The 14,041-nt window shown below is 46.4% G+C and overlaps 1 protein-coding gene across 1 annotated transcript in view; it reads right to left on the minus strand.

The window, feature by feature from the left end:
• Positions 1-250: 250 nt before the first annotated feature.
• The window catches only part of LOC422276 (sodium/hydrogen exchanger 2-like), a 32,922-nt gene continuing 19,131 nt past the window's right edge, over positions 251-14,041 (minus strand). Inside the window, exons 8-13 of the mRNA XM_420258.7 lie at positions 13,265-13,335; positions 12,139-12,303; positions 10,915-11,029; positions 9,598-9,732; positions 4,652-4,718; positions 251-3,152 (exon numbers count right to left, since the gene is read on the minus strand). Of these exons, the coding sequence (XP_420258.3) occupies positions 3,037-3,152; positions 4,652-4,718; positions 9,598-9,732; positions 10,915-11,029; positions 12,139-12,303; positions 13,265-13,335 (669 nt within the window). The 3' untranslated portion in view covers positions 251-3,036. The remainder of the gene's footprint in view (positions 3,153-4,651; positions 4,719-9,597; positions 9,733-10,914; positions 11,030-12,138; positions 12,304-13,264; positions 13,336-14,041) is intronic.

Here is a 14,041-nt window from a genome sequence, read left to right on the forward strand (position 1 = left end):
CTAAATAACTAAAAAAAGCCCACACGCTGAATGCAAATGCTTTCTGGAGGGGTGAGAGCGAGGCAGATTTACAGCTGGCTCCTGAGCGTGGCTGATGGCTGCGCCCAGGTGCCAGTCTGGGCTCCCCCTTTGCCACTGAGCTACTCCGCATCATTAGCAACTTTTTCCTGTTTTAACCTGAACTTTCAAAAGACTCCTGCAAACTTCCCAAGTGAGTGCAGAGCCGTAACTCTCTGAACTACCAAAGGAATCAAGCTGATGCAATTTATTTCCACAGAAGCATGCAATATTCAATGATACAGCGAATCCATGTTTTAAACACTTTTTAAAGGACTAAAACCCTGCAAAGAATTAATTAGGCATGCTCTGAGGCCCAAGCATTTAACAGTTTTCCACTCAGTTGTTGAATTTTAAGACCACCAACACTGGATACTGGCACAGATTATCAAATGTATGCTAGGCTGAAATACACACTAGGCAGAAGGCTTGGCCACTAAGCAGCTGGAAAATACTTCATGAAAGCTTTGGCTGTGCTATTATATTTTGCAAAGAAACTTTTTAAAAAAATCCATAAAATCTAGGAGGTTAAATTTGGGGCAGAGTGACTCATTGGGAAACTATGTGCTGCGCAGAATATTGTCTTCTCTGCAGATCAAGCAAATTGTTCATACAGCAGAGAGGTATGTGGGTCCCAGCACTGCAGAGCAGCATTGGGAGGGATTAATGGGTTGGGAGGGGTTAATGGGCTGGGATCCACGCAGGATCAGGCCAATGCCTGGTTGTCCATTTTTTTTATCATCAGAGAAAAGTTTGGTAGCGCAAAGACCCCATTTTCTGGAAGCATCCTGCTTTTTCCAACCACTTTTATCATTTACTACCGTATTACAAAGGAATCCAGATGTGCCAAAGCAGCCACCACCCGATAAGGGCCTTGGTAACCCATACCAGTATTGCAGAGAACTCATGACAGTGAGTGACAACAATCGAATCATACAAAAATCAGTAAATATGCACATATACACATACGCATACACAAAATACTAACGCCAGGCTGATTTCCATCTGCAATTAGATAAATGTATCAGTTTATTCCAATACACTGTTATAGAAGTTTATCCAAATAAAAATGAGACCCTTACATCTTTGTAAAGCAAATGCACACATTTTTGTGTCTTTAACTTTGAATGAATGCTGCAGGGTACCAGGCAGGGATCTCCTAATGGAGCATTCATACATACAGGAGATTGGCTCCCAAGGTCCAAAAATATCATGGAGGGAAGTACGCAAATTCCTATAACTTCTATTCTTAATTCAGAAAGAGTCCCTTTGCCACTTGTTCAGATTAAATCATAGAATCATTAAGGTTGGAAAAGACCTCGAAGATCATCGAGTCCAACCATCAGCCCACCCTCACCATGCCCACTAACCACGTCCCTCAGTGCCACATCCTCACAGTTCTTGAACACCTCCAGGGACGGTGACTCCCCCACCTCTCTGGTCAATCTGTGCCAGTGCCTCACCATTCTTTTAGAGAAGAAATTTTTCTTAACATCCAACCTGAACCTCCCCTGGCGCAACTTAAAAATGCTCTTGAATTCATCGCAGAAGAAGGGGAAGAGAAAGAAAAACACCAATGTTTGCAGTGCCAAATCTGAGCCTTTGGGGTTTGGCTAAGGATAAAAATGCAAAGGTTTGGACACTTACCTCCACCTTTGGATAAAACAACTGAAATGTGGAAGTGTCTCTCATCCTCAGGCACTATCCTTGCAGCTCTGCACCTGCTCTTGTAGCAGGGATTATGCCTTTTCTGACAGCAGAGGGATAGGGACCTCTTTCTCTATTTATTAGAACACTAATGCGAGCTTCTTCCAACACTGTAAGTCTCAGTAATGGCAGCAGAAACCCTCTTAGAGCCTTTGCAGTCCTGCTCGTGGTGCAGGCACCGACCTTTGTGCTGGTTGGTGCCTGCTCTGGAGCAGATGTTGGAGGCCCAGCAGCAGTGCTGCAGCACCGTGTGAGAGCAGTGACCCCGGGTCAGTGACTGTCCCCTCTCCCCTTCCAGCACTGCTCTTTGTACGAGAGTTTGCATGTTACGTGCACCAGAGATCAAAATTGACAGGCTTCTCCATAGGACATTTTATCTCCCAGTGTTAATCCTTAAATAAATTTTAAAAGAATATTCGTACTCCTTTTAACACACCTGTAATAAGTTTCCCTTACAAGACCCGCGTGCTGTTGTGGGATGTTCCCTCTGCTAAGACACTCCACCTGATTAACACCACGATTTGACTCAGGAATGCACATGATTAATGCTCACACTGAGGACTCACCAGTTCCTGAGGAGCAGCAGAGGTCTTTTGCTCTTTCTGCTGTCATTCCTGCAGCATGCTCCACCGCCTAACAAAACTCTCCCTGAGATTACAAAGTTTCTCCTAACATATAATCTAAATGCTCCCTGCTGTTTATTCTATCCCTGCTGACTACTGAGAAGACCCAATATCTCATTTTATTAAACATTTCTTTCTTGCACTTGCTTGTCCACGCATCATTTCACAGAATCATAGAACCACTGCACCTGGAAGGACAACTAACGTCATTTAATCCAACCACCACTGTGCCTGTCACCACTCTAGACCACATCCCTCAGTGCCACATCTGCCCCTTCCTTGAACACCTCCAGGGACAGTGACTCCACCATCTCCCTGGGCAGCCCGTGCCAATATCCCACCGCTTTTTCTAAGAATAAACTTTCCCTAATATCCAATATTTGCCTTTTCCTTGGTTCCCTTTCAAAACATGGTGCTGCACAACGAGAGCATGATGCGATGTAGATCACTCGGAATCTTTTTGCCCAGTCCATGCCGTCCTTTTCAATATGCATCTTATTTACATTAAGATCTTGTTGCTGGTCACCATTACAAAAAGAGAAAAAAAAAAAGAGAGAGAGAGACTAAAAAAAAGAGAAAAAGAAAAGAAAGCAGGCTGTATTATGGACACCCCCAAAGCAGTGAGATCCACGCTGGGCATCCAGCAGCATCACATATCCGAAGCCATCTCTTTCCCTGCTCCTTCCTGCTTGCTGCGGGCAGGGATCACACACACAGACTGCGACCGGTTCTGCTTCACAGCCCGAACCCTCTCTGCATCCTCAACTGCAAGAAGAGAAAAGCAGAGGCATGAGTGAGGGATGTTCTCCTTTGTGGGTCAGCAGAAATGAAGCAGTTCCGAGAGCCATTGAGATGACCACTGGCTCATTGGGGATGAGCTATGTTGCTGCAAAGATCACTTTTCAATTATGAAACAGAAGACAAAGATCAGCGTCTGGGTAGATGAGGGGAGGGGGGGAAAGCAGAATGTAAGCCCTACGTTGTACCTTGAAATATGCTATGTGTCTGGATCAATGAAACCATGCCACGTTCTGTCTGGGTGCACAAAGGCACGACGGAAGGACTGCAGCCCCGTCAGCCCTGTGCCCACGTGTTCCCTGAGGCACAGCCTTGACGAGAGAGAACGTAATAAAGAATAATTTAAAAAAAAAACCACCCAGAATTGCTGTATTTCTGTCACTCTGCTCTGGTTACACTTACGGTCTTCTTCAAGAACAGTTTAAATATCTGTAATAAACCATGGATTAAAACGGATACGTTCACAGCAGGTGGCCACGCCACGAGCACAGGAACGCCACAGAACTGTGTTCCCTCTACCTGCTTGAGCAAAGCTGCAGTGAGGCACCTTTGTGCAGATAAAGCACCAGCTATACAACTCTCTACTTAATATGTTTGTAGTTAAAATTTTTAAATAAAACTGCAAGGAAAAACAACGTTAGAATCAGAATGACATAAAAAATAATGAAAGGAAACAAAGATACCTTCTCTTTTCTTAAATGTTTTTCACGTGTACAACTCATAAAGAAATACTTTGTATACTAATGCTTGATCAAGACCCTCAGTCCAGGTCAGCCCACATTTCAAGGCAGTAAATCACAAAATCACAGAATCACAGACGTTGAAAAGACCACCAACTCATCTGGCCCAAGCATCAACCTACACCTGTGATCACTTCAGACCATGACCCTCAACGTGGCATCTTTTCCCTTTCCTTGAAAACCTCCAGGGAACCTCCTGCCACCTGCAGGATCAACAAACATGGCATCTCTCTAATCCTCACCCTTACATTTGTAATCGTGCTGATGGTGTTTGCTGAGTACTCAAAGACTCATTGCCCGGTTCCCATGTGCTACATCTCTGGTAGAGATGGAAACTGAACAATGCTGTGATTCCAAGGCTAAAACAAGACCATCCTCTGCATTTGGGAAGATGCATTTTACAGCTTTGACCAGCTATACTCCTTGATATTAAACCATTTGTTTAAAGCGTGAAAGCTAAGCTTTCATGTGTCTAAAGAATGAGCTTGTGCATACAAAAACACATGAGGTTCTGAGCCACTGGTCCTCCTGTAACAAAGATTTGAGACAGTGCTGCTAATGGTGCATTTTAATAATACTCAGCAAACAAACAAACAAAAGCACCGAAGATGTTAATTTTCAGAATCCTTTCTGCACAGCATTCCCATCTCAGAGCACTGCCCTCCCTATCCCCTGCTGAGAAGTCCCAGCAGGACAGGGTGAGAAGGGACCCCCATCCCCACTTACCGGTGAGGGAGCGGCACAGCCGGGGCTGCACGTCGGAGTCACCCCGCGCCAGGGAAGAGCCCTCCTTCTGTGATTAAGGAAGAAAAGTGCTTTAATGCATTTATGAAGATTGCTAGCAAGTCTGTTAATGACACTCATGCTTCATAAACAAGCCATTTGCAATCCCCAAGGACTCCGCTTCCATTTGTTTTACTTTTGCCAAGAAAAACAAAAAGAACTAGTTCTAAAAATAGAGCCAATGCATGGCAGGCGTTTCTAAGGGGAAATATTTACAGGCACTAATGTGGTTGGGTTGGTGGGAGCTCTCCAGCAGTGCAATGCAGGAGGAGCTGACTGGGATGGGGACACCAAGCCCATGCCCAGGACACAGACACAAGCACGAAGAAGGCAGGGAGCCCACTGCCACCTTTCTGAAGCCAGCAGGTAGCACCATCCTGCCCACATTGTTCAGTTTTCTTGTGAACTGGGAATAAGCCTCTTGTGCAGCTGTGATTTGGCACCCAGGGCCAGGAATCTGGACTGCCAAATAACTCTGGACATCTCCCAACCTGGCTTTCCATTTTGTTTCCCTTCCCTTTCCCCCCTCCCTTAACAAGGGACCCGATGCCCTCTGCCCATTGTACACGGTTTTATTGACCATTTTCATGACAATGCCTGCCGGGCTCCACAGCAGCAGCCTGGCTCCCTAGAAAGCCATTCCCAGAGGCATTTAATACTGCTCAGAGCATGCTCCATGAAAGGGCTCCGACATAATTACCAAAGGCAGTATGTCATTTACGCACACGGCTTATGGGCAGCTCCAAATAAGCTCTTTCTGGGGGAGTGCACTTGTGTTTTGGCAGAAGAAAAGAGAGCCAAGTTGCCTGGCTACAGGTGCAAGGATTTTCTGGGTGCTCCATGGTAAATAAAAGCTATCCCGGGTCTCAGAAAACACAGTGCCAGGGTACTTTGTGTTGGCTCCTTGCCTAAAACAAGGCAAGCCTAAAATACACACAGCACTGAGAGCCAGTGTGATGCACAGCCACAGGAAGCAATGGCCTTCAGAAGGAATTTTGTCCTTAGGCAGAGGAAGGCGAACTTTCTGTTGGAAACAGATAGTGTCTTGGAGTTAATCCTCTGGGCTGCGATTCAGATCTGAAGTCACCTCTCAATCTTGCCAAGATTTTTGTGCCTGGTGTAAACCATCTGACTTGCACCACTGGCTCGGAGGGATAATGGTTGTTCGTTCCTTGCTTCTTGCCTATTCACTTGGCAAACTCTTGGCATGGTTCCTAGCACAGCCAGGAGCCACCTCACACCATGGTAAAGCCAAAAGATTGACACCTCAAGACAGAGAGGACAAAGGCAGGAGGGGACTGAATCATAGAATGCTTGGAAGGGACCTCAAGGATCATCACGCTCCAACCCTCCAGCCACAGGCAGGGCCACCAACCTCCACATTTAATAATAGACCAGGACTGGTCCAATCAGGGACCGGTGCTGACTAAGCTAAAGCTGAGCAACGGGCAGGAGGAGCTTCACTGCTGGTCTTTCTTGGGCTGGTGGTGGCCTACAGAAGGACACATTTCCACGCAGCCCTTATTTTTGTGGTGGCTGATACAGGAAGAAAGAAACCAGCCCCTAACAAACTATGAGATTAATCTAATTGAGCTACAACAGCTTCATAATTTAATAGCAAAAGACCAATCAATTTCACTAAAAAAGAAAAAGCCCTACATGTTGACAGCTGCTGAGCAGGAAAAGCAGTGTTTCTATTGAGCCAAAGGGATTTTTTAATTATTTGCTCAGCTCATAACATGTAATTGGTTGAATGTATAGCAAAAGCTTCTTTTCACATAGGCTGGAAAGGGAAGACAGCCCACACATTGCACGACCGCTGGAGGGTTGCAGGGCCGTTGGCTGGAAGTTTGGTTCTGTTCCTTTATTTCCAGCTTGGTTTGCAAACACAGTTGTAATGCTTCCATCTTGTGGAGAAATGCAGAATGGAAAAACATGCAGCACAGGGGTGAATGGATTTTGCTGCTGACTCTAAGCCTGGGAGGCCAAACCCTTCCCCCAGGGACTACAAAAGAATGGAGTATGAAATAGATAAAGTCTCCAATGCCAGCCACCCCAGTCTTCCACTCACAGCTTTTTTAAACACCATTTGCTTGTCAATTTGGCATGAAATTCTAAACCTGAGTGCCTTATTTTTATCCAATATAAAATTTAAAATACTTAATTTTTTTAATAATAAACTGCTTTTTATCAGCGTTTCTTCTTTCTGCTTGCAAATTCCAGTGCTACAGTCTTTCCTCTTACAGTGGGAAGCACTGGCATCATACACCTCCCTGCTTCACAGTGATATTCTGAGGCTCTTTTAGAATATTATCTCATAACTTTCAGGGATGGCCTTACTTCTATGCAAATTAAAACGAGGCAGATACTCTGCAAGATAACAGATAAAAGTACTGATCACACCACGCCCTCCTGACTTTTCATTTTAGGCTCAGAGTGCTGCTTTTTAGGCTGAGGCTCACTCTAGTGATGTCTCTCAGCATTTATATCTGCTTTATTTAGACTGGGACAATGGAGAAGCAGCGATTGTAAAGATATGATGAGCACTCCCAGAGGTATCCTATGAGACATAGAATGGCTTAGGTTGGAAGAGTCCTTAAAGACTATCTAGTTCTAATCCCTTGCTGTGGGCTGGCTGCCACCCACCAGATCAGGTTGCCCAAGGCTTCATCCAAGCTGGCCTCGGGCACCTCCAGGGATAGGGGATCCTCAAATTATAGAATCACAGAACCATTAAGGTTGGAAAAGACTTCAGACATCATCTAGGCCATTCATCAACCCATCTCCACCATGCCCACTAACCATGCCCTCAGTGCAACATCTATCCTTCAACACCTCCAGGGACAGTGACTCCACCTCCTCCCTGGGCAACCCATTCCAGTGCCTGATCACTCTTTCAGAGAAGAAATTTTTCCTAATATCCAACCTGAACCTTCTATGGCCCAACTTGAGCCCACTCCCTCTAGTTCTATCACTAGTTATGTGGGAGAAGAGGCTGACACCCACCTCACCACAACCTTTTCAGGGAGCTGTAGAGAGTAATAAGGTCTCTCCTGAGTCTCCTTTTTCCATACTAAACAGTTCCAGTTCCTTCAGCTGTCCCCTATAAGACCTGTGCTCCAGAACCTTCACAGTTCCACTTTCCTTCTCTGGACACACCACAGGGCCTCGATGTCTTTCTTATAGTGAGAAGCCCAAAACTGAACACAGCACTGGAGGTGTGGCCTCACCAGCGCCAAGCACAGAAGGACAACTGCCTCCCTAGTCCTGCTGGATGTATCTTTTTTTATACTTCTGACAGCTGCACTAAGAACCAGCTTGGCATTTTGCATTGCACCCAAGTGCTCATTGTGCACCACTGACAGCAGCTGACAAGTCCCATCCATCTGCCTGAAGGGAAATGTTCACCAAAGTAGTCTATCCTCAGAAAGTCCAGTTCTAAGTGCTCAGAGAAATGGAGAAGGTCTTACTGAGGTGCCAGATTTCCTATTAAACATTACTGCTGGGAGCAGCAGAGGGCAGGAGTGTGGCAGCACAAGGGTTAACAATCAAATGCCCTTAAAGTACATAATGTGCTCAAAATCAGCGCGAGTTTGATGTTGTTCTTTTGAAGTTTAATTATACCAAATGTTCTACAGGAACATGCCATGTTCTTCCCTATCTATTTTGAATTGTAAGTACCAATCAGCATGCAAATGATCAAATTAAATCTTTTAAGTTGTTTGCAAGAGCCGGAACACCTTTCTGTGCAAGGAGGGCTGGGAAGCAGCAGCATTTGGTGCATCGCTGCAGCTCTCGGCAGGCTCCTCGGTGACTGGCATTTGAACAAAGAAATCAGAATGGAATAAAGCCCGCGGCAGCCTGGCGATCTTGTGCTGCCGTGGAAAATCACTATCTAAAGAAAGAAAGATAAAGTATCTCTTTAAAAGGTCACCCTGTTGTCCTCAGTGATGGAGCCTCCAAGAAGGAGGTGAAATTTCGGATGGCTCAGCTGTTTCTGATGCTGAGCTGGGGGGCCTGGGGGCAAACTGTGGGGGCTTCATAGGATTTCCCGCAGAGGAAGAGTTACAGAGGACTAGAGTAGCCCAGTAGGACTGAGCCTGCTCCTCGCATGCTGCTCCTGGATCACTCCACCTTTCCAAAGGGAACACTTGCCCAGCTCCTTTCATCGATGGCAGAGGAGCCAGCAGAAACCACGGGCACACAGACATCGCATTCACCTTGCTTCTCCCCTTGCTCAGAATATGAGCTGGCAGGAAGCTATGCCAGCCAACCTGGGCTCTCCAGCAATCCAGCATGCAACGCTTCCATTTTATTTTCTTTGAGTCTGCCCAGAACTGTAGTTGCTTTTAAAAACAAACAAAAAAATCACCTGCAAAAATATATAAGGACACTCACAACGACACTTCTGTCCTTTGAAATGAGGATTTTTTGAGGTCAAAAAACCCCATCAATTTCAAATGTTTGCAGAGCATCTGGAGTGCTGACAATGGATGCACTCAACACCAGCCTGCCACAAAATCTCCCAGAAAAGAAAACACGGGAAAAGTAGATCTCTAAATCTACAAACTGAGGCTCAATTAATAATATTTGCTCAGTCAGTAACTTTCCTGGCATGGGTGGAAGCTTGGGCTTACAAAGAGCTGAACAGTGCTGCACGTGGGATGGCTCATTTGTTTGTCAGGAATTCGGTAGGTTTGTTTCTCTACTCATTGGAATGCCATTTTGGATTGAGGAGGACTTTTTGTTTTGATTGCTTTTTGTCTTTAAAGATAAGATTTGTCTATAAAAGAGCAGGAAAGAGCCCTCTTCCTTGTTCTTGTGATACCTGCAGTCCCTCAGAGAGCAGTACATGCACTGCTGCTGCAGACACATCCCCCCTCCCTTACCTCCTTCCTGGGGCTGATCCTATCACTCCCACTTGCATCCACCCGCAGGCTCCGGCGCTGTAGGATCAGGATCTCCTGGGCCTGCTCCACGGGCTCCGTCTCGCCGGGCAGCGTGTGCCTGCTGTACGCCGGGCCCTGCCATGCACCACAGAGCATTGTGAGCATGGGACAGCTCGAATCCATCCCCCAGGCACGGGGACACTCAGCCCCAGAGGCGGCCAGAGAGAAGCATAGGATCATCAATATTGGAAAGATCACTAAGTCCAAACATCAGCCCATCCCCACCGCACCCACTAACCATGTCCTTCAGTGCCACAACTCCACCTTTCTTAACACCTGCAGGGATGGTGACTCCATGCCCTTCCTGGGCAGCCTGTGCCAGCACTTCACCACTCTTTCAGAGAAGAAATTTTCCTCATATCCAACCTGAACTTCCCCTGGGGCAACGTAAGGCCATTACCTCTCATCCTACCACAAACACCTGGGAGAGGAGGCTGACCCCGCCTCGCTATCACCTCCTCTAAGGGAGTTATGGAGAGCATTCCACCATTTCTATAGGTTTCTGCCCAGCCTTAACTCATTGTTTCTCTCAGCTCAACAAAGTGGCAGCAGCGGCTGTTTGCCCCCTCTGTGCTGAGATGCCCACCCCAGCCACATCCCCAAGGACTCAGTGTTTCGTGCATAATCCAGAAAACAAAGGCTTAGGTGGATTTTAAGGATAAGGCTCCATGTATCAGCACGTGAGCAGCAATGAGAATGCACCTCCCTAGGCTCTGTGTCAAACCTCAGAGGAATTATTTGTGAGATATTCTGTAAACAGCAAGTGCTTTTATGACACCCCCTGATGTACCAAATTCGTAATAAAACTTATGGCATTTGTTTACTGTCTTGCATTGAGGTCACAGCACACCAAGCTGCAATGGCACGATGATGGGGCACAGGGTGGCTGTAATGCTGCAACCACGCGGCTCTGGTAGGTAACCAGGAGCTTTGCAGCAGCTGGATGAGCTAACCTGGTGCCTGAGGATCCATGTGCTCCTCTCTCCTCACTTCTGGTGCTGGGTGCTGATGCCTAAAATACCTCATGAAATTACAGGCTGACTGGGGGAACCTTTCAAAAGCTGTCACGCTGCAAACAGAAACGTGCCACTGACTTGGAAACTGGATCTGGCTTCACACAGCCAACTATTCTCTGCTCACAAAGCCACATCATTAGTAATTATGTAAATATTCGCAACATCTGCTCAGGCTGCTAGGATAACAGAAATAACTTTTGTTATTGGACATATAAAATATGGATTGAGGGAAGTGCTATACCGTTCTCCTGATTCGGTACAAGTTCCTTGCCAGTATTTCCTGTATGTCTTCCAGACCATCCGGACACAGAGTATCCTCCGATTTCTTCTCTGTGATGACAGTCCTGTTGCTGTTACTGCAAAGAAAAATCAAAGCATCTTACTTCAGGGGGTGCACAGCTGGTGTGTCACCAATGCCCAGTATCTCTGTTGGACACCACCACAAGTGGGACAGGAAGACACGACCGATAGCAAGTCCCTGCAGATGGAGCCCACCCATCCACCAGTCAGTTGTGAATATCCTCCTCCTAATCTTGAAATAGGGTTTACTTTGCACTGGTCCAAGGTATGCTGATCATTTCTATGGAACAGCCTGGCAGGGAGAAGCAGAGGAGACTGAAAAGTTTGTAAAACATGTTCATAACCTTCCAATACTTAAAAGAAGCATATAAAAAAAGAGAGAGAGCAACCTTTTACACAGCCTCATAGTGACAGATAAAGGGGAAATGGCTCTAAAATAAAAGAGGGGAGATTCAGATTAAATGCCAGGGGAAAGTTCTTTATTCCAGAGGCGGTGAGGCCCTGGTACAGCTGCCCAGAGAGCTGTGGGTGCCCTATTCCTGGAGGTGCTCAAGACCAGGTGGAATGGGGCTCTGGGCAGCCTGAGCTGGTGTGGGGCAGCCAGCCCATGGCAGGAGTTGAGGCTAGAGAGGCTGTAAGGTCCCTTCCAATCCAAGCATTCTGTGATCCTTTGGTTCTATGATAACTGCTCCTTCTGGTGTTAGGGATGCGGACAATGGCAGCCTCTTGGTGTGCATCAGATTTATCTCATATTTATTCTGCTCGAAGCTACAGAGCTGAGCAAGTTCCTTTCCCTTGCAGATAGCACCCCATGAAGGTGACACATCAGTGACAGTAATCTGGCTATCTGGAATCCAAACGCAAACCAAACTTCCAACTAATGTGATTTTGAAGGGCTCTAAAACAAAGACAATATCCCCAGTTATGTGTCCAATGACTAGCAGGTACTTGAATCTTTCCAGATCTATCTATCTATATACATACACACATATCTTTCTTAAAGGAAGATTTCTTTCCTTGAGAAAACTGGATAATTCTCAGTCATGATTCTTTCCAGCATATGACAGGAGGATAAACCCTATCTGCTGGCTCTCCCCAACAGGGACACAGCCTTATTATAACTTAGTGGCACCCTATTTGGGGAGGCAGGCCAGGGAGCACTTACAGCAAGGAGGGGTGGGACGGGGCATGGCCCAGCTGCCCTGCTTCTGCCAGCTCGATGGCGTGCTTCCGCTCCAGCTTTTCGTAGAGAAGCACAATGCTTGATTTGGGCTGGTCGTATTCTCGGAGCAGGAACTTCTGCAGATATTTGCTGTTGAAATACTCCAACCTGTTTGAGAACAAAGCAAAGGCGTTCTTAGCCTCCTGCCCCTTGGCTCCCTAGAACTACTGCGGGTCTGAGCAAGCCAGCAGCTTCACAGTCCATAGTTGCCCCATGCTCTATTATATTTCATTTCCTGCTTTCCAGAAACCCGCTGCCCAAGAGGCCAGTCCCTACTTATTTCTGTACATGAGCTAAGATATTAAAACATCTTCAAACACAATAAAAACTCCCCAAAGTGCCAAATTTATTACAGAGACCAGTAAGTGCTACAAGTACATGCAGTAGCCCCAGGGATACAACAGGATTTAGCGATTTAAACACTTCCAGATGCCCTCTTGAGTTGTTTCCTCCCACTTTCTGCTGAAATGCAGCACAACGTTTGGAAAAACTCTTGCTGGTATCATACAACGATGCTGCAGCTCAGCCACATGCAAACCCACTTGCAAGGAGCAGCAGCAGTGCTTCCCATACCCTCTAGTGGCACTTCCAAGCACTGGCATTTCTAAGAAAATACCCATCAGCTGCCTCAATCTGAGCCATTATCATGAGAAGTCGGCTGTAAACGAATTAAAACAGGTCGACTGTTAAGAGTATAGGTTAAGCTGTTATTTAAAAATAACAATAATTTCTTCTGTGTGGACAATCTACCGTGGCACACGCAGCTCTTGTGTTTCCAGCAAATTTCTTTGGACAAGGGGCAAACACTGTAGGAAGGGAGAAAGGAGTCTTTTCAGGGCGAAGAACAACATGCTTCCTGCAAGGAAGGAGAGAGGCTTTGCTCTGCTCAGCAGCAGCGCCCCAGGAGCCTGGTCTCACCTTGCTGCAGATGGAGGAGCTGCCCCTTCCCATCTGCGCCGCGCCACAAGGATGAATGAGGCTCAGCAGCCCACAGCAGAAACTTACAGAATAGGAACCAGGCTCATTTTTTTCTACACATGTACACAGTTGTATTTTGGCAAATCCTTACTTGTCTTTCCAGTAATACTGTCCCCAGTGTCCAGATATATCTTCTATGCCAGCCAGCAAGTGATCCAAGAACTAAACAGAAGAGAGGATTTTGCTATACACTGGTTGCATGTATTGCATACGTGATGAACTCAGTCAGCAAACATCAAAAGCCAGCAGACAGAATGGGGGACATTTCCAGCAAGGTACACGGCTCTGGTAAACAAGAAGAGGGGCTGTTGGCCTAATTCCCCATTCAGCCCTACACGTGTATCCCTTGGTTCTGGAGCACAATGAGAGATTTGGCTGCTTTCTTTCAGGTCTGTGCAAGCAAAGACTAATCGCTGAGGGACGAGGATCTGTTCCTTATGATATGTGCAGGTTGGCTAATGGCTGGCACGTCCTGCATACCGGGCCTCAATAATGCTCATGCCACGTGTTTCGAGGACAGCTTGTCTCAGGAGAACAGTATCTTCAGGATATAAACAGAGATAATGTACAAATGAATACTCCACTTGAATAATAAGTACTGCCTTCCCCCAGGCGCTTCCCACTAAATAAAATCACTGACCGCACTGTGCCTTATTCAAAAACATTATTATTTTTTTTAAAACACATTAAAAATCCTGGACTGGTTGATGAGTGCTCCTGTGAGCACTGGGTGGCACCTCCCAGCCAGAGCTGCACAAACAGGGCCCCACGCTGAATGTCCCGGCTATGTGGACTGAGAAATGTAAGGACAAAAGCTGCTTCTGGTTCCCTGCATGCCTGCCTTCCAACTATCTGCATTGTTACCTTG

Source organism: Gallus gallus, chromosome 4 (assembly GCF_016699485.2).
Source record: "Gallus gallus isolate bGalGal1 chromosome 4, bGalGal1.mat.broiler.GRCg7b, whole genome shotgun sequence".
Lineage (NCBI taxonomy): Eukaryota > Metazoa > Chordata > Aves > Galliformes > Phasianidae > Gallus > Gallus gallus.